General features: G+C 47.5%; 1 protein-coding gene across 3 annotated transcripts in view; it reads right to left on the minus strand.

The window, feature by feature from the left end:
* LOC115131252 (engulfment and cell motility protein 1-like) overlaps positions 1-25,545 on the minus strand; it is a 231,846-nt gene that overhangs the window by 93,426 nt on the left and 112,875 nt on the right. For all 3 annotated transcript variants that reach the window (XM_065020322.1, XM_065020323.1, XM_065020321.1), the window contains one exon: positions 24,562-24,670. In XM_065020322.1, the coding sequence (XP_064876394.1) occupies positions 24,562-24,670 (109 nt within the window). The remainder of the gene's footprint in view (positions 1-24,561; positions 24,671-25,545) is intronic.

Raw genomic sequence — 25,545 nt, forward strand, 5'->3', positions numbered from 1 at the left:
AAAATACATCTAATTACTCCTACATGAAGGAACACACACATCCATTCTAAATCACACAGCCCTGTCCAATACAGAGAGAAGTAGCCAAAGAAAAGTCATTATTCGTATTCTGTAAATAAACCCACATGCATTCCTTATGAGACAAAGCTCTCCCAAATACAGAGGCACAGAGAAATTGAATTATGCTTATGCAAATAAAAACACATCTCTTACATTATACTTCCTAGAGCTGCCGCCGGACATAACAAACAAACTCGGATTCTTCTTCTGTCACACACACAAAGCAAACAATCATCTATTTCCTGCCCCGAAAAACTCTGCACAAAAACAGACGTCGGAGCAATCTCATCATTACAATGCATCTAATCTACATCAAGCCTTTTGTCTGCGTGTTTGGTTAACCGAGCGGAGGAGTGAGCACACAGTAGGAGAGGAATCTGAGAACAAGCCTTTCCTGTCTTATTTGATTTTGTACTTGATTTCACTGCATTAGCAGTCGGTAGGAGCAACCCATGCTTGTGTATGTGCTCGCTGTTTTCTCAAATGGCTGCTTGTTTTCAGCCCAGGGAAGAGCTATCTATACTCATTGTAGATGGGCTCCATCTCAAAAGTGTAAAGTGGAGTTCTTTACCCTGTCGCCTTCCATTCATTATCCATCTCCAGGAGTTTTCCTCACTGCGTGACCTTACCAGGAATATCCTGGTGCTATAGCTGTGGGCTATAACTAAGACCCAGTGTTTCTTATAGACATTTAAAATAGTAAGGAAAAACTCTGGTCCTACTCATAAGTGCCACTCAAACGTAAAACGTGTGCACGCATGACTAAGTGGCTTTGGATAAAATCATCTGCTAAATGGCATATATTATAGAGTGGATGGGATTAGATCGTATTTCCTTCACCTGTCAAGTCACTTTAGATCAGAGTGGAAAACGTAGTCACTGTAAATCTTCAGAAAATGTTGATTGTCCGCCACAGAAGAGATGAGCCTCGGAGGGAACAACAACCTCCCACAGGTAACAGCTGATGACATCACTCAATTCCAAACAGTCAGACAAACCTGACATCACAGATTTGGATAGCAGCATCCCTGCCTAGAGACAGGTATGCAGAAGGACATGGTAAGCCTGAGACCTGCCCAGTGAGTGAGTGAATGAATGAGTGAGCCTGTTCTGGGGAAACATGCTGGAAACAGGCGATAAATCTTTTAAGCTCTGCAGTGGGCTGTTGGAGAGGAAGGGGGGTGGAGGGGTGTCAGATGGGAGGGGACTCAGGACAACTGGACGGGGACATGATTAATGCGCAGAGCCAAGCAGCACAGTGACACACACACAGCCAGCTAGGCAGATCGCACAAACAAGCCCCCTCCATTCCTCTCCACTCCCAGCCCTCTCTTCCCACTTCTGCATAAAAATATATAAATACAAACCAGGGAAATGTCAAAACAGTATCTATTTATGGTTGCGGCTGTGGCGGTTATTGAACCTTGGGTCGAACTGAAAAGTTCAAGTGGAATGCAGAGTGCCACCGCTGCCGCCTGCCGCCGTCCGCTCGCCTACGTTCCCGGGGAAACAGAAAACCTTTTTTTCAAACCGATCTGTTGACCTGTGTATGTCCCACATTGCCCTGCGTCTTTCAGAATGAATCTCTGATCCAGCAATCTGCTCTGTTGTTGTTGTGTAAGAGGGAGAAATTTAAGACACAGCACCCTATTTAAAGGTTAGTAGGCTACAATGACCTCAAGGTATACACCATGGGATGTGTCTCAAATGAGACCCTATTCCCTCTAGTGCACTTGACGAGTGCCCTATGGATCCTGGTCAAAAGTAGTGCACTTTGGGGAGATTGCTCTATAAAACAGTGGGACGTGATAGTGGAGGTGTAGTAGAGGAATAGAGGGATAGTGGAGGGATAGAGGGACAGTGGAGGGATAGTGGAGAAATAGAGGGGATAGTGGAGGGATAGAGGGGATAGTGGAGAGATAGAGGGGATAGTGGAGGGATAGTGGAGATATAGAGGGGATAGTGGAGGGATAGAGGGGATAGTGGAGGGATAGAGGGGATAGTGGAGGGATAGAGTAGATAGTGGAGGGATAGAGGGGATAGTGGAGAGATAGAGGGGATAGTGGAGGGATAGTGGAGATATAGAGGGGATAGTGGAGGGATAGAGGGGATATTGGAGGGATAGAGGGGATAGTGGAGGGATAGAGTAGATAGTGGAGGGATAGAGTGGATAGTGGAGGGATAGAGTGGATAGTGGATTTGGAGGGGATAGTGGAGGGATAGAGTAGATAGTGGAGGGATATAGTGGATAGTGGAGATATAGAGGGGATAGTGGAGGGATAGTGGAGATATAGAGGGGATAGTGGAGGGATAGAGGGGATAGTGGAGGGATAGAGTGGATAGTGGAGCGATAGTGGAGGGATAGAGGAGATATAGGGGGATAGTGGAGGGATAGAGGGATAGTGGAGGGATAGTGGAGATATAGAGGGGATAGTGGAGGGATAGAGGGATAGTGGCGGGATAGTGGGATAGTGGAGGGATAGAGTGGAGAGTGGAGGGATGGAGTGGATAGAGGAGGGATAGAGTGGCTAGTGGTGGAATAGAGTGGATAGTGTTGGGATAGAGGAGATAGTGGAGGGATAGAGGGGATAGTGGAGGGATAGTGGAGGAAGAGGGGATATTGGAGGGATAGAGTGGATAGTGGAGGGATAGAGTGGATAGTGGAGGGATAGAGTGGATGGTGGAGGGATAGTGGAGATATAGAGGGGATAGTGGAGGGACAGAGGGGATAGTGGAGGTATAGAGTCGATAGTGGAGGGATAGATTGGATAGTGGAGGGATAGAGTGGATGGTGGAGGGATAGTGGAGGGATATTGGAGATATAGGGGGGATAGTGGACGGATAGAGGCATAGTGGAGGGATAGTGGAAATATAGAGGAGATTGTGGAGATATAGAGAGGATAGTGGAGATATAGAGGAGATCGTGGAGATATAGAGAGGATAGTGGAGGGATAGAGGGATAGTGGAGATATAGAGGAGATCGTGAAGATATAGAGAGGATAGTGGAGGGATAGAGGAGATATAGAGGAGATCGTGGAGATATAGAGAGGATAGTGGAGGGATAGAGGGATAGTGGAGATATAGAGGGGATAGTGGATTTATAGAGGGATAGTGGAGGGATAGTGGAGATATAGAGGAGATCGTGGAGATATAGAGAGGATAGTGGAGGGATAGAGGAGATATAGAGGGTATAGTGGATTTATAGAGGGATAGTGGAGGGATAGTGAAGATATAGAGTGGATATTGGAGGGACAGAGGGGATAGTGGAGGGATAGAGTGGATAGTGGAGGGATAGATTGGAGAGTGGAGGGTATAGTGGATTTATAGAGGGATAGTGGAGGGATAGTGGAGATATAGAAGAGATCGTGGAGATATAGAGAGGATAGTGGAGATATAGAGAGGATAGTAGACATATAGAGGGGATAGTGAATATATAGAGGGGATAGTGGAGATAAAGAGAGGATAGTGGAGGGATAGAGGGATAGTGGAGATATAGAGGGGATAGTGGATATATAGAGGGGATAGTGGATTTATAGAGGGATAGTGGAGGGATAGTGAAGATATAGAGTGGATATTGGAGGGATAGAGGGGATAGTGGAAGGATGGAGTGGATAGTGGAGGGATAGAAGGATAGTGGAGGGATAGTGAAGATATAGAGGGGATAGTGGAGGGATAGAGGGGATAGTGGAGGGATAGAGGGGATAGTGGAGGGATAGAAGGATAGTGGAGGGATAGTGGAGATATAGAGGGGATAGTGGAGGGATAGAGGGGATGGTGGAGGGATAGTGGAGGGATAGAGTGGATAGTGGAGGGATAGAGTGGATAGTGGAGGGATAGAGTGGATTGTGGTGGGATAGAGGGGATAGTGGAGGGATAGAGGAGATATAGGGGGGTAGTGGAGGGAAAGAGGGATAGTGGAGATATAGAGGGGATAGTGGAGGGATAGTGGAGATATAGAGAGGATAGTGGAGATATAGAGGGGATAGCAGAGGGATAGAGGGATAGTGGAGGGATAGTGGAGATATAGAGTGGATATTGGAGGGATAGAGTGGATAGTGGAGGGATAGAGGGGATAGTGGAGGGATAGAGTGGATAGTGGAGGGATAGAGGGGATAGTGGATTTGGAGGGGATAGTGGAGGGATAGAGTAGATAGTGGAGGGATAGAGTGGATAGTGGAGAGAGAGGGGATAGTGGAGATATAGAGGGGATAGTGGAGGGATATAGGGGATAGTGGAGGGATAGAGGGGATAGTGGAGGGATAGGGGATAGTGGATGATAGAGTGGATAGTGGAGCGATAGTGGAGGGATAGAGAGATATAGGGGGATAGTGGAGGGATAGAAGGATAGTGGAGGGATAGTGGAGATATAGGGATAGGGGAGATGTAGAGGGATAGTGGATGGATAGAGTGGATAGTGGAGCGATAGTGGAGGGATAGAGGAGATAGAGGGGATAGTGGAGGGATAGAGTGGATAGTGGAGCGATAGTGGAGGGATAGAGGAAATATAGGGGATAGTGTAGGGATAGAGGGGATAGTGGAGGGATAGAGTAGATAGTGGAGGGATAGAGTGGATAGTGGAGATATAGAGGGGATAGTGGGGATAGAGGCATATGGGGGATAGTGGAGGGATAGAGGGATAGTGGAGGGATAGAAGGATAGTGGAGGGATAGGGAGTGGGATAGTGGAGGGATAGTGGAGATATAGAGGGATAGTGGAGGGACAGAGGGATAGTGGAGGATAGAGTCGTGAAGATAGTGGAGGATAGTGGATAGTGGAGGGATAGAGTGGATGGTGGAGATATAGGATAGTGGAGGGATATTGGAGATATAGGGGGATAGTGGACGGATAGAGGCATAGTGGAGGGATAGTGGAAATATAGAGGAGATTGGAGATGAGAGATATAGAGAGGATAGTGGAGATATAGAGGAGATCGTGGAGATATAGAGAGGATAGTGGAGGGATAGAGGGATAGTGGAGATATAGAGGAGATCGTGAAGATATAGAGAGGATAGTGGAGGGATAGAGGAGATATAGAGGAGATCGTGGAGATATAGAGAGGATAGTGGAGGGATAGAGGGATAGTGGAGATATAGAGGGGATAGTGGATTTATAGAGGGATAGTGGAGGGATAGTGGAGATATAGAGGAGATCGTGGAGATATAGAGAGGATAGTGGAGGGATAGAGGAGATATAGAGGGGTATAGTGGATTTATAGAGGGATAGTGGAGGGATAGTGAAGATATAGAGTGGATATTGGAGGGACAGAGGGGATAGTGGAGGGATAGAGTGGATAGTGGAGGGATAGAGTGGAGAGTGGAGGGTATAGTGGATTTATAGAGGGATAGTGGAGGGATAGTGGAGATATAGAAGAGATCGTGGAGATATAGAGATAGTGGAGAGAATATATAGAGAGGATAGTAGACATATAGAGGGGATAGTGAATATATAGAGGGGATAGTGGAGATAAAGAGAGGATAGTGGAGGGATAGAAGGGATAGACAGTGGAGATATAGAGGGATAGTGGATATATAGAGGGATAGTGTGGGGATTTATAGAGGGATAGTGGAGGGATAGTGAAGATATAGAGTGGATATTGGAGGGATAGAGGGGATGGAGTGGAAGGAGCGAGTGGATAGTGGAGGGATAGAAGGATAGCTATAGTGGAGGGGATAGTGAAGATATAGTGGAGGGATAGTGGAGGATAGGGGGATAGTGGAGGGATAGAGGGGTATAGTGGAGAGGATAGAGGGGATAGTGGAGGGATAGAGTGGATAGTGGAAGATATATAGGGGATGGTGGAGGGATAGTGGAGGGATAGAGTGGATAGTGGAGGGATAAGTGGATAGTGGAGATAGAGGGGATAGTGGAGGGATAGAGTGGATAGTGGAGGGATAGAGTGGATAGTGGTGGGATAGAGGGGATAGTGGAAGGATAGAGGAGATATAGGGGGGATAGTGGAGGAAAGAGGGATAGTGGAGATATAGGGGATAGTGGAGGGATAGTGGAGATATAGAGGGATAGTGGAGATATAGAGGGGATAGCAGAAGGATAGAGGGATAGTGGAGGGAGGATAGTGGATAGATATAGAGTGGATATTGGAGGGATAGAGGGTGAGGGGATAGTGGAGATAGTGGAGTGGGATAGAGTGGATAGTGGAGGATAGTGGAGGGATGGATAGTGGAGGATAGAGATAGGGGATAGTGGATTTGAGAGGGATAGTGGAGGGATAGAGTAGATAGTGGAGAGGATAAGTGGATAGTGGAGAGATGGGATAGTGGAGATATAGGGGATAGTGGAGGGATAGGGGATAGTGGAGGGATAGAGGGATAGTGGAGGGATAGGGGATAGTGGATGCATAGAGTGGATAGTGGAGCGATAGTGGAGGGATAGAGGAGATATAGAGGGGGATAGTGGAGGGATAGAAGGATAGTGGAGGGATAGTGGAGATATAGAGGGGATAGTGGAGATGTAGAGGGGATAGTGGATGGATAGAGTGGATAGTGGAGCGATAGTGGAGGGATAGAGGAGATAGAGGGGATAGTGGAGGATAGAGTGGATAGTGGAGCGATAGTGGAGGATAGAGGAAATATAGGGGGATAGTGAGGGATAGAGGGGATAGTGGAGGGATAGAGTAGATAGTGGAGGGATAGAGTGGATAGTGGAGATATAGAGGGGATAGTGGGGGATAGTGAAGATATAGAGGGGATAGTGGAGGGATAGAGGGGATAGTGGAGGGATAGAAGGATAGTGGAGGGATAGTGGAGATATGGAGGGGATAGTGGAGGGATAGAGTGGATGGTGGAGGGATAGTGGAGGATATTGGAGATATAGGGGGGGATAGTGGACGGATAGAGGCATAGTGGAGGGATAGTGGAAATATAGAGGAGATCGTGGAGATATAGAGGATAGTGGAGGATAGAGGGATAGTGGAGATATAGGAGATCGTGGAGATATAGAAGGGATAGTGGAGGGATAGAGGATAGTGGAGATATAGAGGAGATCGTGAAGATATAGAGAGGATAGTGGAGGGATAGAGGAGATATAGAGGAGATCGTGGAGATATAGAGAGGATAGTGGAGGATAGAGGGATAGTGGAGATATAGAGGGATAGTGGATTTATAGAGGGATAGTGGAGGGATAGTGAAGATATAGATAGTGGAGGAGTGAGATATTGGAGGGACAGAGGGGATAGTGGAGGGATAGAGTGGATAGTGGAGGGATAGATTGGAGAGTGGAGGGATAGAGTGGATGGTGGAGGGATAGTGGAGATATAGAGGAGATCGTGGAGATATAGAGAGGATAGTGGAGATATAGAGAGGATAGTAGACATATAGAGGGGATAGTGAATATATAGAGGGGATAGTGGAGATAAAGAGAGGATAGTGGAGGGATAGTGGAGATATAGAGGGGATAGTGGATATATAGAGGGGATAGTGGATTTATAGAGGGATAGTGGAGGGATAGTGAAGATATAGAGTGGATATTGGAGGGATAGAGTGGATAGTGGAGGGATAGAGGGGATAGTGGAGGGATAATGGAGATATAGAGGGGATAGTGGAGAGAGAGGGGATAGTGGAGGGATAGAGTGGATAGTGGAGGGATAGAGGGGATAGTGGAGGGATAGAGGGGATAGTGAAGGGATAGTGGAGATATAGAGGAGATAGTGGGGGGATAGAGGGATAGTGGATATATAGAGTGGAATAGTGGAGGGATAGAGGGATAGTTGGAGATAGAGGGAGATATGGGGATAGTGGAGGCATAGTGGAGATATAGAGTGGATAATGGTGGGATAGAGGGATAGTGGAGGGATAGTGGAGGGATAGAGGGGACAGTGGAGGGATAGTGGAAGGATAGGGGATAGTGGAGGGATATTTGGAGATATGGAGGATAGAGATGGATAGTGGGGATGAAGATATAGAGGGATAGTGGAGATATAGAGGGGATAGCAGAGGGAATAGTGGAGGGATAGTGGGGATAGTGGAGGGATAGAGTGGATAGTGGAGGATAGACTGGATAGTGGAGGATAGCGGGGGATAGTGGAGGGATAGAGGGGATAGGGAGCTAGTGGAGATATAGGGGATAGTGGAGGGAGAGTGGATAGTGGAGGGATAGTGGAGATATAGAGGGGATAGTGGAGGGATAGAGGGGATAGTGGAGGGATAGGGGATAGTGGAGGGATTGGAGTGGATAGTGGAGGGATAGAGATAGTGGAGGGATAGTGGAGTGGATAGAGTGGATAGTGGAGATATAGTGGATAGTGGAGGGATAGAGGGGATAGTGGAGGGATAGAGGGGATAGTGGAGGGATAGAGTGGATAGTGGTGGGATAGAGGGGATAGTGGAGGGATAGAGGAGATATGGGGGTAGTGGAGGAAAGAGGGATAGTGGAGATATAGAGGGGATAGTGGAGGGATAGTGAAGATATAGAGGGGATAGTGGAGATATAGAGGGGATAGCAGAGGGATAGAGGGATAGTGGAGGGATAGTGGAGATATAGAGTGGATATTGGAGGGATAGAGTGGATAGTGGAGGGATAGAGGGGATAGTGGAGGGATAGAGGGGATAGTGGAGATATAGAGGGGATAGTGGGATAGAGTGGATAGTGGAGGGATAGTGGAGATATAGAGGGGATAGTGGAGGGATAGAGGGGATAGTGGAGGGATAGAGGGGATAGTGGATTTGGAGGGGATAGTGGAGGGATAGAGTAGATAGTGGAGGGATAGAGTGGATAGTGGAGAGATAGAGGGGATAGTGGAGATATAGAGGGGATAGTGGAGGGATAGAGGGGATAGTGGAGGGATAGAGGGGATAGTGGAGGGATAGAGGGGATAGTGGATGCATAGAGTGGATAGTGGAGCGATAGTGGAGGGATAGAGGAGATATAGGGGGATAGTGGAGGGATAGAAGGATAGTGGAGGGATAGTGGAGATATAGAGGGGATAGTGGAGATGTAGAGGGGATAGTGGATGGATAGAGTGGATAGTGGAGCGATAGTGGAGGGATAGAGGAGATAGAGGGGATAGTGGAGGGATAGAGTGGATAGTGGAGCGATAGTGGAGGGATAGAGGAAATATAGGGGGATAGTGGAGGGATAGAGGGGATAGTGGAGGGATAGAGTAGATAGTGGAGGGATAGAGTGGATAGTGGAGATATAGAGGGGATAGTGGAGGGATAGTGAAGATATAGAGGGGATAGTGGAGGGATAGAGGGGATAGTGGAGGGATAGAGGGGATAGTGGAGGGATAGTGGAGATATAGAGGGGATAGTGGAGGGATAGAGTGGATGGTGGAGGGATAGTGGAGGGATATTGGAGATATAGGGGGGATAGTGGACGGATAGAGGCATAGTGGAGGGATAGTGGAAATATAGAGGAGATCGTGGAGATATAGAGAGGATAGTGGAGGGATAGAGGGATAGTGGAGATATAGAGGAGATCGTGGAGATATAGAGAGGATAGTGGAGGGATAGAGGGATAGTGGAGATATAGAGGAGATCGTGAAGATATAGAGAGGATAGTGGAGGGATAGAGGAGATATAGAGGAGATCGTGGAGATATAGAGAGGATAGTGGAGGGATAGAGGGATAGTGGAGATAGAGGGGATAGTGGATTTATAGAGGGATAGTGGAGGGATAGTGGAGATATAGAGGAGATCGTGGAGATATAGAGAGGATAGTGGAGGGATAGAGGGATAGTGGAGATATAGAGGGGATAGTGGATTTATAGAGGGATAGTGGAGGGATAGTGAAGATATAGAGTGGATATTGGAGGGACAGAGGGGATAGTGGAGGGATAGAGTGGATAGTGGAGGGATAGATTGGAGAGTGGAGGGATAGAGTGGATGGTGGAGGGATAGTGGAGGGATAGTGGAGATATAGAGGAGATCGTGGAGATATAGAGAGGATAGTGGAGATATAGAGAGGATAGTAGACATATAGAGGGGATAGTGAATATATAGAGGGGATAGTGGAGATAAAGAGAGGATAGTGGAGGGATAGTGGAGATATAGAGGGGATAGTGGATATATAGAGGTGATAGTGGATTTATAGAGGGATAGTGGAGGGATAGTGAAGATATAGAGTGGATATTGGAGGGATAGAGGGGATAGTGGAGGGATAGCGGGGATAGTGGAGGGATAGAGGGGATAGGGGAGCGATAGTGGAGATATAGGGGGTATAGTGGAGGGAGAGAGGTATAGTGGAGGGATAGTGGAGATATAGAGGGGATAGTGGAGGGATAGAGGGGATAGTGGAGGGATAGAGGGGATAGTGGAGGGATAGAGTGGATAGTGGAGGGATAGAGGGGATGGTGGAGGGATAGTGGAGGGATAGAGTGGATAGTGGAGGGATAGAGTGGATAGTGGAGATAGAGGGGAAAGTGGAGGGATAGAGGGGGTAGTGGAGGGATAGAGTGGATAATGGTGGGATAGAGGTGATAGTGGAGGGATAGAGGAGATATAGGGGGTAGTGGAGGGAAAGAGGGATAGTGGAGATATAGAGGGGATAGTGGAGGGATAGTGGAGATATAGAGAGGATAGTGGAATATAGCGGGGATAGTGAAGATATAGGGGATAGTGGAGATATAGAGGGATAGCAGATAGGGGGGATAGTGGAGGGATAGTGGAGATATAGAGTGGATATTGGAGGGATAGAGTGGATAGTGGAGGATAGGGGATAGTGGAGGGATAGGGGATAGTGGAATATAGAGGGATAGTGGGATAGAGTGGATAGTGGAGGGATAGTGGAGATATAGAGGGGATAGTGGAGGGATAGAGGGGATAGTGGAGGATAGGGGGATAGTGGAGATGGATGGAGGGGATAGTGGAGGGATAGAGTAGATAGTGGAGGGATAGAGTGGATAGTGGAGAGATAGAGGATAGTGGAGATATAGAGGGGATAGTGGAGGGATAGAGGGGATAGTGGAGGATAGAGTGGATAGTGGAGAGGGATAGAGGGGATAGTGGAGGGATAGAGTGGATATAGGAGGATAGTGGAGGAAAGAGGGATAGTGGAGATATAGAGGGGATAGTGGAGGGATAGTGAAGATAGGGGGATAGTGGAGATATAGAGGGATAGTGGAGGGATAGAGGGATAGTGGAGGGATAGTGGAGGATAGAGTGGATAGTGGAGGGATAGAGTGGATAGTGGAGGGATAGTGGGGATAGTGGAGGGATAGGGGGGATAGTGGAGATATAGGGGATAGTGGGATAGAGTGGATAGTGATAGAGGGATAGTGGAGATATAGAGGGATAGTGGAGGATAGAGGGATAGTGGAGGGATAGAGAGGGATATTGGATTTGGAGGGATAGTGGAGGGATAGAGTAGATAGTGGAGGGATAGAGTGGATAGTGGAGATATAGAGGGGATAGTGGAGATATAGATATAGGGATAGTGGAGGGATAGAGGGGATAGTGGAGGGATAGGGGATAGTGGAGGGATAGAGGGGATAGTGGATGCATAGAGTGGATAGTGGAGGGATAGTGGAGGGATAGTGGAGATATAGAGGGGATAGTGGAGGGATAGAAGGATAGTGGAGGGATAGTAGAGATATAGGATAGTGGAGATGTGGAGAGGGATAGTGGAGGGATAGAGTGGATAGTGGAGGATAGATGGAGGATATGGAGAGATAGAGGGATAGTGGAGGGATAGAGTGGATGTGGAGGGATAGAGGATATGGAGGATAGTGGAGGGATAGAGGGATAGTGGAGGGATAGAGTGGATAGTGGAGGGATAGAGTGGATAGTGGAGGGATAGTGAGGATATAGAGGGGATAGTGGAGGGATAGAGGATGGAGGGTGATAGAGGGATAGTGGAGGGATAGTGGAGATATAGAGGGATAGTGGAGGGATAGAGTGGATAGTGGAGGGATAGTGGGAGGATAGTGGGATATAGGGGGATAGTGGACGGATAGAGGATAGTGGAGGGATAGTGGAGATATAGAGGAGATTGTGGAGATATAGAGAGGATAGTGGAGGGATAGAGGGGATAGTGGAGATATAGAGGGATCGTGGAGATATAGAGAGGATAGTGGAGGGATAGAGGGATAGTGGAGATATAGCGGAGAGTGGATATATAGAGGATAGTGGAGGATAGAGGAGATATAGAGTGGAGATCGTGAAGATATAGAAGAGGATAGTGGAGGGATAGAGGGATAGTGGAGATATAGAGGGATAGTGGATTTATAGGGATAGTGGAGGATAGTGAAGATATAGAGTGGATATTGGAGGGACAGAGGGGATAGTGGAGGGATAGAGTGGATAGTGGAGGATAGATTGGAGAGTGGAGGGATAGAGTGGATGGTGGAGGGATAGTGGAGGGATAGTGGAGATATAGAGGAGATCGTGGAGATATAGAGAGGATAGTGGAGATATAGAGAGGATAGTAGACATATAGAGGGGATAGTGAATATATAGAGGGGATAGTGGAGATAAAGAGAGGATAGTGGAGGATAGTGGAGATATAGAGGGATAGTGGATATATAGAGGGATAGTGGATTTATAGAGGGATAGTGGAGGGATAGTGAAGATACAGAGGATAGTGGGGGATAGGGGGATAGTGGAGGGATAGAGGGGATAGTGGAGGGATAGTGGGATAGGGGATAGTGGAGATATAGAGTGGATAGTGGAGGGATAGGGGATAGTGGGGGATATAGGGGATAGTGGAGGGATAATGGAGATATAGAGGGGATAGTGGGATAGTGGAGGGATAGTGGGGATAGAGTGGATAGTGGAGAGATGGATAGTGAAGGGATAGATAGGATATAGAGGATAGTGGAGGGATAGAGGATAGTGGAGGGATAGAGTGGATAGTGGAGAGGCATAGTGGAGATATAGAGGGGATAGTGGAGGATAGAGGGATAGATGGAGGGATAGAGTGGAGATATAGAGGGGATAGTGGAGCATAGTGGAGATATAGAGGGGATAGTGGAGGGATAGAGGGGATAGTGGAGAGGATAGAGGAGGATAGTGGAGGGATAGTGAAGGATAGGGGACAGTGGAGGGATAGTGGAGGATAGTGGGGATAGTGGAGGGATAGGAGAGGGGTAGTGGAGGGATAGAGATGGATAGTGGGGATAGTGGAGGGATAGTGGAGATATAGAGGAAGTGGAGGATAGAGGGATAGTGGAGGGATAGAGGATAGTGGAGGGATAGAGTGGATAGTGGAGATATAGAGGGGATAGTGGAGGGATAGAGGGGGATATAGAGTGGATAGTGGAGGGATAGGGGATAGTGGAGGGATAGAGGGATAGTGGAGGGATAGAGGGATATGGGGAGGGATAGTGGATGGGGGATATAGAGGGATAGTGGAGGTAGATAGAGTGGGGATAGTGGAGGATAGAGATATAGGGATAGTGGAGGGATAGAGGGGGATAGTGGAGAGATAGAGTGGAGGGATAGTGGAGGGATAGTGGGATATGGAGTGGGGGATAGTGGAGGGATAGACTGGATAGTGGAGGATAGGGGATAGTGGAGGGATAGAGGGATATAGAGGGATAGTGGAGGGATAGAGGGGATAGTGGAGGGATAGAGGGGATAGTGGAGGGATAGAGTGGATAGTGGATTTGGAGGGGATAGTGGAGGGATAGGGATAGTGGAGGGATAGTGGATAGTGGAGAGGATAGAGGGATAGTGGAGGGATAGTGGAGATATAGAGGGGATAGTGGAGAGGGGATAGAGGGGATAGTGGAGGGATAGAGGGGATAGTGGAGGGATAGTGGGGATATGGAGGGATAGGGGATATTGGTGGAGGGATAGAGTGGGCGATAGTGGAGGGATAGAGGGGATAGTGGAGGGATAGATGGGATATAGTGGAGGGGATAGTGGAGATATAGAGGGGATAGTGGAGGGATAGAGTGGATAGGTGGAGGGATAGAGGGGATAGTGGAGGGATAGAGGGATAGTGGAGGGATAGTGGAGGGATAGAGTGGGATAGTGGAGGGATAGAGGGGATAGTGGAGGGATAGAGGATAGTGGAGGATAGGGGATGGTGGAGGGATAGTGGATAGATGGATAGGAGGATAGAGTGGATAGTGGAGGGATAGAGTGGATAGATGAGAGATAGAGGGGAAAGTGGAGGGATAGAGGGATATAGTGGAGATATAGAGGTGGATAGTGGAGGGATAGAGGATAGTGGAGGGATAGTGGAGATATAGAGGATAGTGGAGATGGATAGAGGATATGGACATATAGGGGGATAGTGAATATATAGAGGGGGATAGTGGAGATAAAGAGAGGATAGTGGAGGGATAGTGGAGGATATAGAGGGGATAGTGGGGATATAGGGGATAGTGGATTTATAGAGGGATAGTGGAGGGATAGTGAAGATATAGAGTGGATATTGGAGGGATAGTGGGGGATAGTGGGGGGATAGAGGGGATAGTGGAGGGATAATGGAGATATAGAGGGGATAGTGGAGAGAGAGGGGATAGTGGAGGGATAGAGTGGATAGTGGAGGGATAGAGGGGATAGTGAAGGGATAGTGGAGATATAGAGGAGATAGTGGGGGGATAGAGGGATAGTGGATATATAGAGGGGATAGTGGAGGCATAGTGGAGATATAGAGGGGATAGTGGAGGGATAGAGGGATAGATGAGGGATAGTGGAGATATAGAGGGGATAGTGGAGGATAGTGGAGATATGGAGGGGATAGTGGAGGGATAGTGAAGGGATAGAGGGGACAGTGGAGGGATAGTGGAGGGATAGAGGGGATAGTAGAGGGATATTGAGGGGATAGTGGGGATAGTAGATGGATAGTGGGGATAGTAGAGGGATAGTGGAGATATAGAGGGAAGTGAGATATAGAGGGGATAGTGGAGGGATAGAGGTGATAGTGGAGGGATAGAGTGGAGAGTGAAAGGATAGGGGAATAGTGGAGGGATAGAGGGGATAGTGGAGGGATAGAGTGGATAGTGGAGGGATAGACTGGATAGTGGAGGGATAGCGGGGGATAGTGGAGGATTTGGAGGGGATATGGGAGCGATAGTGGAGATATAGGGGGGATAGTGGAGGGATAGAGGTATAGTGGAGGGATAGTGGAGATATAGAGGGGATAGTGGAGGGATAGAGGGGATAGTGGAGGGATAGAGGGGATAGTGGAGGGATAGAGGGGATAGTGGAGAGATAGAGGGGATAGTGGAGCGATAGTGGAGGGATAGAGGAGATATAGGGGATAGTGGAGGGATAGAGGATAGTGGAGGGATAGTGGAGATATAGAGGGGATAGTGGAGATGTAGAGGGGATAGTGGATGGATAGAGTGGATAGTGGAGCGATAGTGGAGATATAGAGGGGATAGTGGAGGGATAGAGGGGATAGTGGAGGGATAGAGGGGATAGTGGAGGGATAGAAGGATAGTGGAGGGATAGTGGAGATATAGAGGGGATAGTGGAGATGTAGAGAGGATAGTGGAGATGTAGAGAGGATAGTGGAGATATAGAGGGGATAGTGGAGGGATAGAGTAGATAGTGGAGGGATAGAGTGGATAGTGGAGATATAGAGGGGATAGTGGAGGGATAGTGAAGATATAGAGGGGATAGTGGAGGGATAGAGGGGATAGTGGAGGGATAGAGGGGATAGTGGAGGGATAGAAGGATAGTGGAGGGATAGTGGAGATATAGAGGGGATAGTGGAGATATAGAGGGGATAGTGGAGGGATAGAGGGGATAGTGGAGATATAGAGGGGATAGTGGAGGGATAGAGGGGATAGTGGAGGGATAGAGTGGATAGTGGTGGGATAGAGTGGATAGTGGTGGGATAGAGTGGATAGTGGAGGGATAGAGTGGATGGTGGAGGGATAGTGGAGGGATATTGGAGATATAGGGGGGATAGTGCAGGGATAGAGGGATAGTGGAGGGATATTGGAGATATAGGGGGGATAGTGGAGGGATAGAGGGATAGTGGAGGGATAGTGGAGATATAGAGGAGATCGTGGAGATATAGAGAGGATAGTGGAGGGATAGAGGGATAGTGGAGATATAGAGGGGATAGTGGATTTATAGAGGGATAGTGGAGGGATAGTGAAGATATAGAGTGGATATTGGAGGGACAGAGGGAATAGTGGAGGGATAGATTGGAGAGTGGAGGGATAGAGTGGATGGTGGAGGGATAGTGGAGGGATAGTGGAGATATAGAGGAGATCGTGGAGATATAGAGAGGATAGTGGAGATATAGAGAGGATAGTAGAGATATAGAGGGGATAGTGAATATATAGAGGGGATAGTGGAGATATAGAGAGGATAGTGGAGGGATAGAGGGATAGTGGAGGGATAGTGGAGATATAGAGGGGATAGTGGATATATAGAGGGGATAGTAGATTTATAGAGGGATAGTGGATTTATAGAGGGATAGTGGAGGGATAGTGAAGATATAGAGTGGATAGTGGAGATATAGAGTGGATAGTGGAGATATAGAGGGGATAGTGGAGGGATAGAGAGGATAGTGGAGGGATAGTGAAGGGATAGAGGGGACAGTGGAGGGATAGTGGAGGGATAGAGGGGATAGTAGAGGGATATTGGAGGGATAGTGGGGATAGTAGATGGATAGTGGGGATAGTGCAGATATAGAGGGAAGTGAGATATAGAGGGGATAGTGGAGGGATAGAGGTGATAGTGGAGGGATAGAGTGGATAGTGAAAGGATAGAGGGAATAGTGGAGGGATAGAGGGGATAGTGGAGGGATAGAGTGGATAGTGGAGGGATAGACTGGATAGTGGAGGGATAGTGGGGATAGTGGAGGGATATAGGGGATAGTGGAGGGATAGAGTGGATAGTGGAGGGATAGAGTGGATAGTGGAGTGATAGAGTGGATAGGGGAGCGATAGTGGAGATATAGGGGGGATAGTGGAGGGATAGAGGTATAGTGGAGGGATAGTGGAGATATAGAGGGGATAGTGGAGGGATAGAGTGGATAGGGGAGGGATAGAGGGGATAGTGGAGGGATAGAGGGGATAGTGGAGGGATAGTGGAGGGATAGAGTGGATAGTGGAGGGATAGAGGGGATAGTGGAGGGATAGAGTGGATAGTGGAGGGATAGAGGGGATGGTGGAGGGATAGTGGAGGGATAGAGTGGATAGTGGAGGGATAGAGTGGATAGTGGAGGGATAGAGTGGATAGTGGAGATAGAGGTGGTAGTGGAGGGATAGAGTGGATAGTGGAGGGATAGAGTGGATAGGGGAGCGATAGTGGAGATATAGGGGGGATAGTGGAGGGATAGAGGTATAGTGGAGCGATAGTGGAGATATAGGGGGATAGTGGAGGGGATAGTGGATAGGGGAGGGATAGTGGAGGGATAGAGGGGGTAGTGGAGGGATAGAGGGGGTAGTGGAGGGATAGAGTGGATAGTGGTGGGATAGAGGGGATAGTGGAGGGATAGAGGAGATAGGGGGGTAGTGGAGGGAAAGAGGGATAGTGGAGATATAGAGGGGATAGTGGAGGGATAGTGGAGATATAGAGGGGATAGTGAAGATATAGAGGGATAGTGGAGGGATAGAGGGGATGGTGGAGGGATAGTGGAGGGATAGAGTGGATAGTGGAGGGATAGAGTGGATAGTGGAGGATAGAGTGGATAGTGGAGATAGAGGAGGTAGTGGAGGGATAGAGTGGATAGTGGAGGGATAGAGTGGATAGGGGAGGAGGATAGTGGAGATATAGGGGGGGATAGTGGAGGGATAGAGGTATAGTGGATAGAGTGATAGTGGGATATAGATGGTGGGGGATAGTGGAGGGATAGAGTGGATAGGGGAGGGATAGTGGAGGGATAGAGGGGGTAGTGGAGGGATAGAGGGGGTAGTGGAGGGATAGAGTGGATAGTGGTGGGATAGAGGGGATAGTGGAGGGATAGAGGAGATATAGGGGGGTAGTGGAGGGAAAGAGGGATAGTGGAGATATAGAGGGGATAGTGGAGGGATAGTGGAGATATAGAGGGGATAGTGAAGATATAGAGGGGATAGTGAAGATATAGAGGGGATAGCAGAGGGATAGAGGGATAGTGGAGGGATAGAGTGGATATTGGAGGGATAGAGTGGATAGTGGAGGGATAGAGGGGATAGTGGAGGGATAGAGTGGATAGTGGAGGGATAGAGGGGATAGTGGAGATATAGAGGGGATAGTGGGATAGAGTGGATAGTGGAGGGATAGTGGAGATATAGAGGGGATAGTGGGATAGAGTGGATAGTGGAGGGTTAGAGTGGATAGTGGAGATATAGAGGGGATAGTGGAGATATAGAGGAGATAGTGGAGATATAGAGGGGATAGAGGAGGGATAGTGTAGATATAGAGAGGATATTGGAGATATAGAGGGGATAGTGAAGATATAGAGGGGATAGTGGAGATATAGAGGGGATAGCGGAGGGATAGTGGAGGGATAGAGGGATAGTGGAGGGATAGTTGAGATATAGAGTGGATTTTGGAGGGATAGAGTGGATAGTGGAGGGTTAGAGGGGATAGTGGAGGGATAGAGTGCATAGTGGAGGGATAGAGGGGATAGTGGAGATATAGAGGGGATAGTGGGATAGAGTGGATAGTGGAGGGATAGAGGAGGGATAGAGTGGATAGGGGAGCGATAGTGGAGGGATAGTGGAGATATAGGGGGGATAGAGGTATAGTGGAGGGATAGTGGAGATATAGAGGGGATAGTGGAGATATAGAGGGATAGTGAAGATATAGAGGGGATAGTGGATATATAGAGAGGATGGTGGAGGAATAGAATGATAATGGAGGGATAGTGGGATAGTGGAGATGTAGAGTGGATAGTGGAGGGATAGAGTGGATAGTGGAGGGATAGTGGAGATGTAGAGTGGATAGTGGAGGGATAGAGTGGATAGTGGAGGGATAGAGTGGATAGTGGAGGGATAGAGTGGATAGTGGAGATAGAGGGGAAAGTGGAGGGATAGAAGGGGTAGTGGAGGGATAGAGTGGATAGTGGTGGGATAGAGGGGATAGTGGAGGGATAGAGGAGATATAGGGGGGGTAGTGGAGGGAAAGAGGGATAGTGGAGATATAGAGGGGATAGTGGAGGGATAGTGGAGATATAGAGAGGATAGTGGAGATATAGAGGGGATAGTGAAGATATAGAGGGGATAGTGAAGATATAGAGGGGATAGCAGAGGGATAGAGGGATAGTGGAGGGATAGTGGAGATATAGAGTGGATATTGGAGGGATAGAGTGGATAGTGGAGGGATAGAGGGGATAGTGGAGGGATAGAGGGGATAGTGGAGGGATAGAGGGGATAGTGGAGATATAGAGGGGATAGTGGGATAGAGTGGATAGTGGAGGGATAGTGGAGATATAGAGGGGATAGTGGGATAGAGTGGATAGTGGAGGGATAGAGTGGATAGTGGAGATATAGAGGGGATAGTGGAGATATAGAGGAGATAGTGGAGATATAGGAGGGATAGTGGAGATATAGAGGATATTGGAGATATAGAGGGATAGTGAAGATATAGAGGGGATAGTGGAGATATAGAGGGGATAGCGGAGGGATAGTGGAGGATAGAGGGATAGTGGAGGGATAGTTGAGATATAGAGTGGATTTTGGAGGGATAGAGTGGATAGTGGAGGGTTAGAGGGGGATAGTGGAGGGATAGAGTGCATAGTGGAGGGATAGTGGGGGATAGTGGAGATATAGAGGGGATAGTGGGATAGAGTGGATAGTGGAGGGATAGAGGAGGGATAGAGTGGATAGGGGAGCGATAGTGGAGGGATAGTGGAGATATAGGGGGGATAGAGGTATAGTGGAGGGATAGTGGAGATATAGAGGGGATAGTGGAGATATAGAGGGATAGTGGATATATAGAGAGGATGGTGGAGGAATAGAATGATAATGGAGGGATAGTGGGATAGTGGAGATGTAGAGTGGATAGTGGAGGGATAGAGTGGATAGTGGAGGGATAGAGGGGATAGTGGAGTGATAGTGGAGATGTAGAGTGGATAGTGGAGGGATAGAGTGGATAGTGGAGGGATAGAGTGGATAGTGGAGGGATAGAGGTGATAGTGGACGGATAGAGGTGATAGTGGACGGATAGAGTGGATAGTGGAGGGATAGAGTGGATAGTGGAGGGATAGTGGAGGGATAGAGGGGATAGTGGAGGGATAGACTGGATAGTGGAGGGATAGACTGGATAGTGGAGGGATAGCGGGGATAGTGGAGGGATAGAGTGGATAGTGGAGGGATAGAGTGGATAGGGGAGCGATAGTGGAGATATAGGGGGGATAGTGGAGGGATAGAGGTATAGTGGAGGGATAGTGGAGATATAGAGAGGAGAGTGGAGATATAGAGGGGATAGTGGAGGGATAGAAGGATAGTGGAGGGATAGTGGGATAGTGGAGGGATAGTGGAGATGTAGAGTGGATAGTGGAGGGATAGAGTGGATAGTAGAGGGATAGAGTGGATAGTGGAGATATAGAGGGGAAAGTGGAGGGATAGAGGGGATAGTGGAGGGATAGAGGAGATATAGGGGGTGGAGGGAAAGAGGGATAGTGGAGGGATAGTGGAGATATAGAGGGGATAGTGGAGATATAGTGAGGATAGTGGAGATATAGAGGGGATAGTGGAGATATAGAGTGGATATTGGAGGGATAGAGTGGATAGTGGATGGATAGAGGGGATAGTGGAGGGATAGAGTGGATAGTGGAGGGATAGAGGGGATAGTGGGGGGATAGTGGAGATATAGAGGGGATAGTGGGATAGAGTGGATAGTGGAGGGATAGTGGAGATATAGAGGGGATAGTGGGATAGAGTGGATAGTGGAGGGATAGAATGGATAGTGGAGGGATAGTGGCGATATAGAGTGGATAGTGGAGGGATAGAGTGGATAGTGAAGGGATAGAGTGGATAGTGGAGATAGAGTGGATAGTGGAGATATAGAGGGGATAGTGGAGGGATAGTGGGATAGTGGAGGGATAGAGTGGATAGTGGAGGGATAGAGTGGATAGTGGAGGGATAGAGTGGATAGTGGGGGGATAGATTGGAGATATAGAGAGGATAGTGGAGATATAGAGGGGATAGTGGAGATATAGAGGGGATAGCAGAGGGATAGAGGGATAGTGGAGATATAGAGTGGATATTGGAGGGATAGAGTGGATAGTGGAGGGATAGAGGGGATAGTGGAGGGATAGAGTGGATAGTGGAGGGATAGAGGGGATAGTGGAGGGATAGTGGAGATATAGAGGGGATAGTGGGATAGAGTGGATAGTGGAGGGATAGTGGAGATATAGAGGGGATAGTGGGATAGAGTGGATAGTGGAGGGATAGAATGGATAGTGGAGGGATAGTGGCGATATGGAGTGGATATTGGAGGGATAGAGTGGATAGTGGAGGGATAGAGTGGATAGTGGAGGGATAGAGTGGATAGTGGAGGGATAGAGTGGATAGTGGGGGGATAGAGTGGATAGTGGAGGGATAGAGTGGATAGTGGAGGGATAGAGTGGATAGTGGAGGGATACAGAAAATAGACTAGAAAGGCCAAAAGATGCCCCAAGCATTCCCAGAATCCTGTTGTGTGTGATTTGTCTGGGTAGATGGGGAATTAAGAAGTCCAAGGCCCACCAGAGGTTTATTGGCATTTCAAATCGGCAAACTAAAGTAAATGATCCAAGAAAAAAATTGTTACGGTTGGCGCCGAGATTAATTCCTTATCGTCTTTCTATTTTTATCCAGCAAATGGATGTGTGAAGAGACAGAGCTTTGAACACTACTTTCTCCTCCACTCTAACACCGGGGGTTTCGTTTTTTCATATTATGATGTTTTTTTTAAAGACAGACCATTACTATTTAATGAAGAACTATGCCACTGCTTCCATTTCCGAGTTCATTTAATGAAGCTTTGGTGTCTGAGTGGAGGGTTGCGTCAGTTTCTCTGCCCTTGCACTTTTAAATCATTTAAAGGGCTGCAGGGCACGGCTCAGAATGGATTTATCTAACGACCTTTACCTATCCTGTCCTCCCTCCTTTCCTATAATAACTTTGATTTGTGAATGTTAAAACTACATTTTTCCATTTCCCCCAAACGTCCAGATGCTTGGATGCTCTGTTGAGTTATACAGACTGCAACTCCAAGTGTCATAATGACTCTTTAAAGTGCTACGCTTCTCTTTGTTGGTTTGCAGGGGGACAGAGTGAGAGAGGGGGGCATGGGGACAGAGTGAGAGAAGGGGGCAGGGGAGACAGTGAAGGGGGCATGAGGACAGAGTGAGAGAAAAGGGGCAGGGGGACAGACAGTGAGAGAAGGGGGCAAGGGGACAGACAGTGAGAGAAGGGGGCAAGGGGACAGACAGTGAGGGGGCAGGTGGACAGACAGTGAGAGAAGGGGGCAAGGGGACAGACAGTGAGAGAAGGGGGCAAGGGGACAGACAGTGTGTGTGTGTGTGTGTTAGGTGGGAAAACAGTGATGGGGGGGCAGACGGGAAAACAGTGATGGGGGGTGGGGGGGGCGGACAAATTGGCCTGTCAGACACAGACCATTGGAGCCTATCTTCAGACAGAAGGAGAGAGAGGGTAGGGTCACGCCTAGGGGCTCTGGGGTCACTGCCTAACCCCTCAACACACAGCTAACTGAATTACATTTAGGGATTGGATAAAGCTCCTCATTGAAGATGAATGGCAGTTTTCAACTGATAGGAAAATCTATTAATCAATTGAAAATTGCCATTGACCTCCTGAAATGACTGACTTGAAATGGAATTGACTCTCAACCCTGCTACACACTGTGGCATAGTGCATACCGTGTCTGACCCTTCCATGGTCATCAATATTAATGGTGGCCCTATTCCCTATAAGCAGTGTTTTCCCAACTCCAGTCCTCCAGTTCCCCTTAACACATTGTTGTAGTCCTGGACAAAAACACCTGATTCATCTCATGGAGGGCTTGATGATTAGTTAAATCAGGTGTGCTTGCCTGGGGCCACAACAAAAATATATAGTGTGGGGGTACTGGAGGACCGGAGTTGGGAACCCCTGCTCCAGAGCATGATGGGTACTGGAGTTAGAGTGCTATCACAGACTAGCCAGAACCATGCATGAGAGTCACGGTCAAAGCTGACATGAATACCAAAAGGAAATCAGAGATAGGATATAGGCTTCAGGGTTTGATTTTAATTGCAAAGGTTTTGGATACTAATGCAGAGAAAAAGTATTTCCTAACCATACGTGTTAATCAGTTCTTCAATGCATCACAGTTCCTTTCAAAAAGTGGTATCTTTTTCTTAAAGCAGTATAGGCATCACTTCTAAATCTAGCTTTAACTTATTTAGGTAGGCTACATTTACAACCTTCCCATCCCACTAAAATGACGTTAGCAGATAGGGCTCCTATTCGGCCCTATATGATGCAATAAGGAGAGTGCCCAGCTCTTCTCCCCCTGGGCAGTGCCAGTCCCAGAGAGAGATAGTCTATTAGGAGGTGGAATAGGGCGCACTTGAAGCCTACTTACTTCGTCACTAATTGATGAACTCCAGCACAATTACAAAGTATAATGGCTCCTTTTATCTTCACTGCAGGAGACAGAGTTCACAAAAAAAATGCTCTGGAGGTTATTTCTCTGTCTGAATGGCTGGGCTTAATGTGAAAACAGACGGCGATGATGCTTTTAACCCTCGTACATCAAAGTGCCCTCCACATCGCATTCCTCCACTAACACTCAATAGGGTTAAAAGTCAATGGTGAGAGCTGCTCTCGATGAGTCTCACACACTTTAGTATTGAGAGCTATTGGAGCTAAAATTGGGAGCACTAAGTACTAACTAATCAGATTTGGAAATCATGAGGCAGAATGTGAGCACAGAGAAAACCTCCTGGTACTATGCTACTTATATGAGGCAGAATGTGAACACAGAGAAAACCTCCTGGTACTATGCTACTTATATGAGGCAGAATGTGAACACAGAGAAAACCTCCTGGTACTATGCTACTTATATGAGGCAGAATGTGAACACAGAGAAAACCTCCTGGTACTATGCTACTTATATGTTTCTTTCTTTGGTGTTTTGTTGATTGTTTGTATTCAGAGGGCAACAGAATGTGGCTAACCAATAGAAAAACAGATTCTGTGCATCACCTAGTTTGAATTCTTACATTTGTGCACAGATATTGTCGGGTACTCCGCACCAGAGGTGGTTGGTGGGAGGAGCTATAGGAGGACGGGCTCATTGTAATGGCTGGAATGGAATTCATGGAACGGTATCAAACACATGGGCATCTAGTTTGACTCTGTTACATTAATTCCATTCCTGCCATTACAATGAGTCCATCCTCCTATAGATTATTTCACCAGCCTCCACTGCTCATCACCCATACCATCTACAGAACACCATTGTCAGTAAATCAGGGTTGTATTCATTAGTGCACACCCTAGCAAAACATTTTGCACTGTAGCTACAAAAACAATAACAATCTGTTATTGGACAATTTCAAGTAGTTTAGGTCTGTTTTGTTCCTAGTGAATATGACCCTACAAGCACAATATGATCAAATAGGAACAATGAGGTGAGGATAGTTAACACCAGTAAAGACTCACGCAGCTCTCCCACTTTAAGGGTCTCACACAGCATCTTGGTCAGCTCGATGCTGCTGCGGCCGAACGGACACTCGTGCTTGTCCTCACGACTGCTGTTCTCCAGAACAATCTGTAAAAGGGACAGAAAGTCACTCAATCCACCAACGTTTTTGCAAATACGTTTGTCATAAAAGTGTTTAACAGCCACTAGGCGCAGACGGACAGTCACACAAATAGACGTCTCCACCAGGGCTGGTAACGAACTCAAAACATATGACCCTGGGAAAAACAGTTATTTGTTGTTGATTATCCCATCTCTATGGTACCATCGTAATTCATCCAGAGATTAGATTCTAGTTATTATTAAGTACAGCACATTATACTGAATGTTATCTACCACAAATGTGAAGTCTGAAAGACATTTGAATCTCAATGTGACATTGACTTTATTAGATCAAGATGTCTTTTCCTTCTACGTAACCATTACAGAAGCCTCTACTATCCATTTGAACCTTGTTTGAGCCTTAACTGGTGCACTTGTACACAGCGTGTTTAATTCATAAATCAATTCTCCATGTCAAGAAATCCACTCCAATTATAACATTGCCGCAGCGACAAGTCCATACTGGAAAACATTAGCATCCTTATCATCGCCGTGGTGACAGTTTAATTTGGGGAATTGCTGGCCGTGTTTCGTCACAGCAGCAGGCTGGGGAGAGGGATGGGCCGGCCTGTGTATTAGGTTTTATATTAGGAGGACATAGCCATATGCTATAGTATTGGCTTGACTGAATTCCAAGGCTACATATTGGCATTGTGTTTCATCAGACAGACTGTTTGGTCAGAGCCCAGTGAATCTATGGAGTGAGGGACGGGCCAGGGAGTGAGAGTGTGTGTTTAGTGTGTGTGTGTGTGTGTGTGTGTGTGTGTGTGTGTGTGTGTGTGTGTGATGTGGAGAGTTTAGGTCGGCAGAAGGCACTGCAGAGGAACACTAGACACAAAGTA

This window comes from Oncorhynchus nerka, linkage group LG7 (genome assembly GCF_034236695.1).
Source record: "Oncorhynchus nerka isolate Pitt River linkage group LG7, Oner_Uvic_2.0, whole genome shotgun sequence".
Classification (NCBI taxonomy): domain Eukaryota; kingdom Metazoa; phylum Chordata; class Actinopteri; order Salmoniformes; family Salmonidae; genus Oncorhynchus; species Oncorhynchus nerka.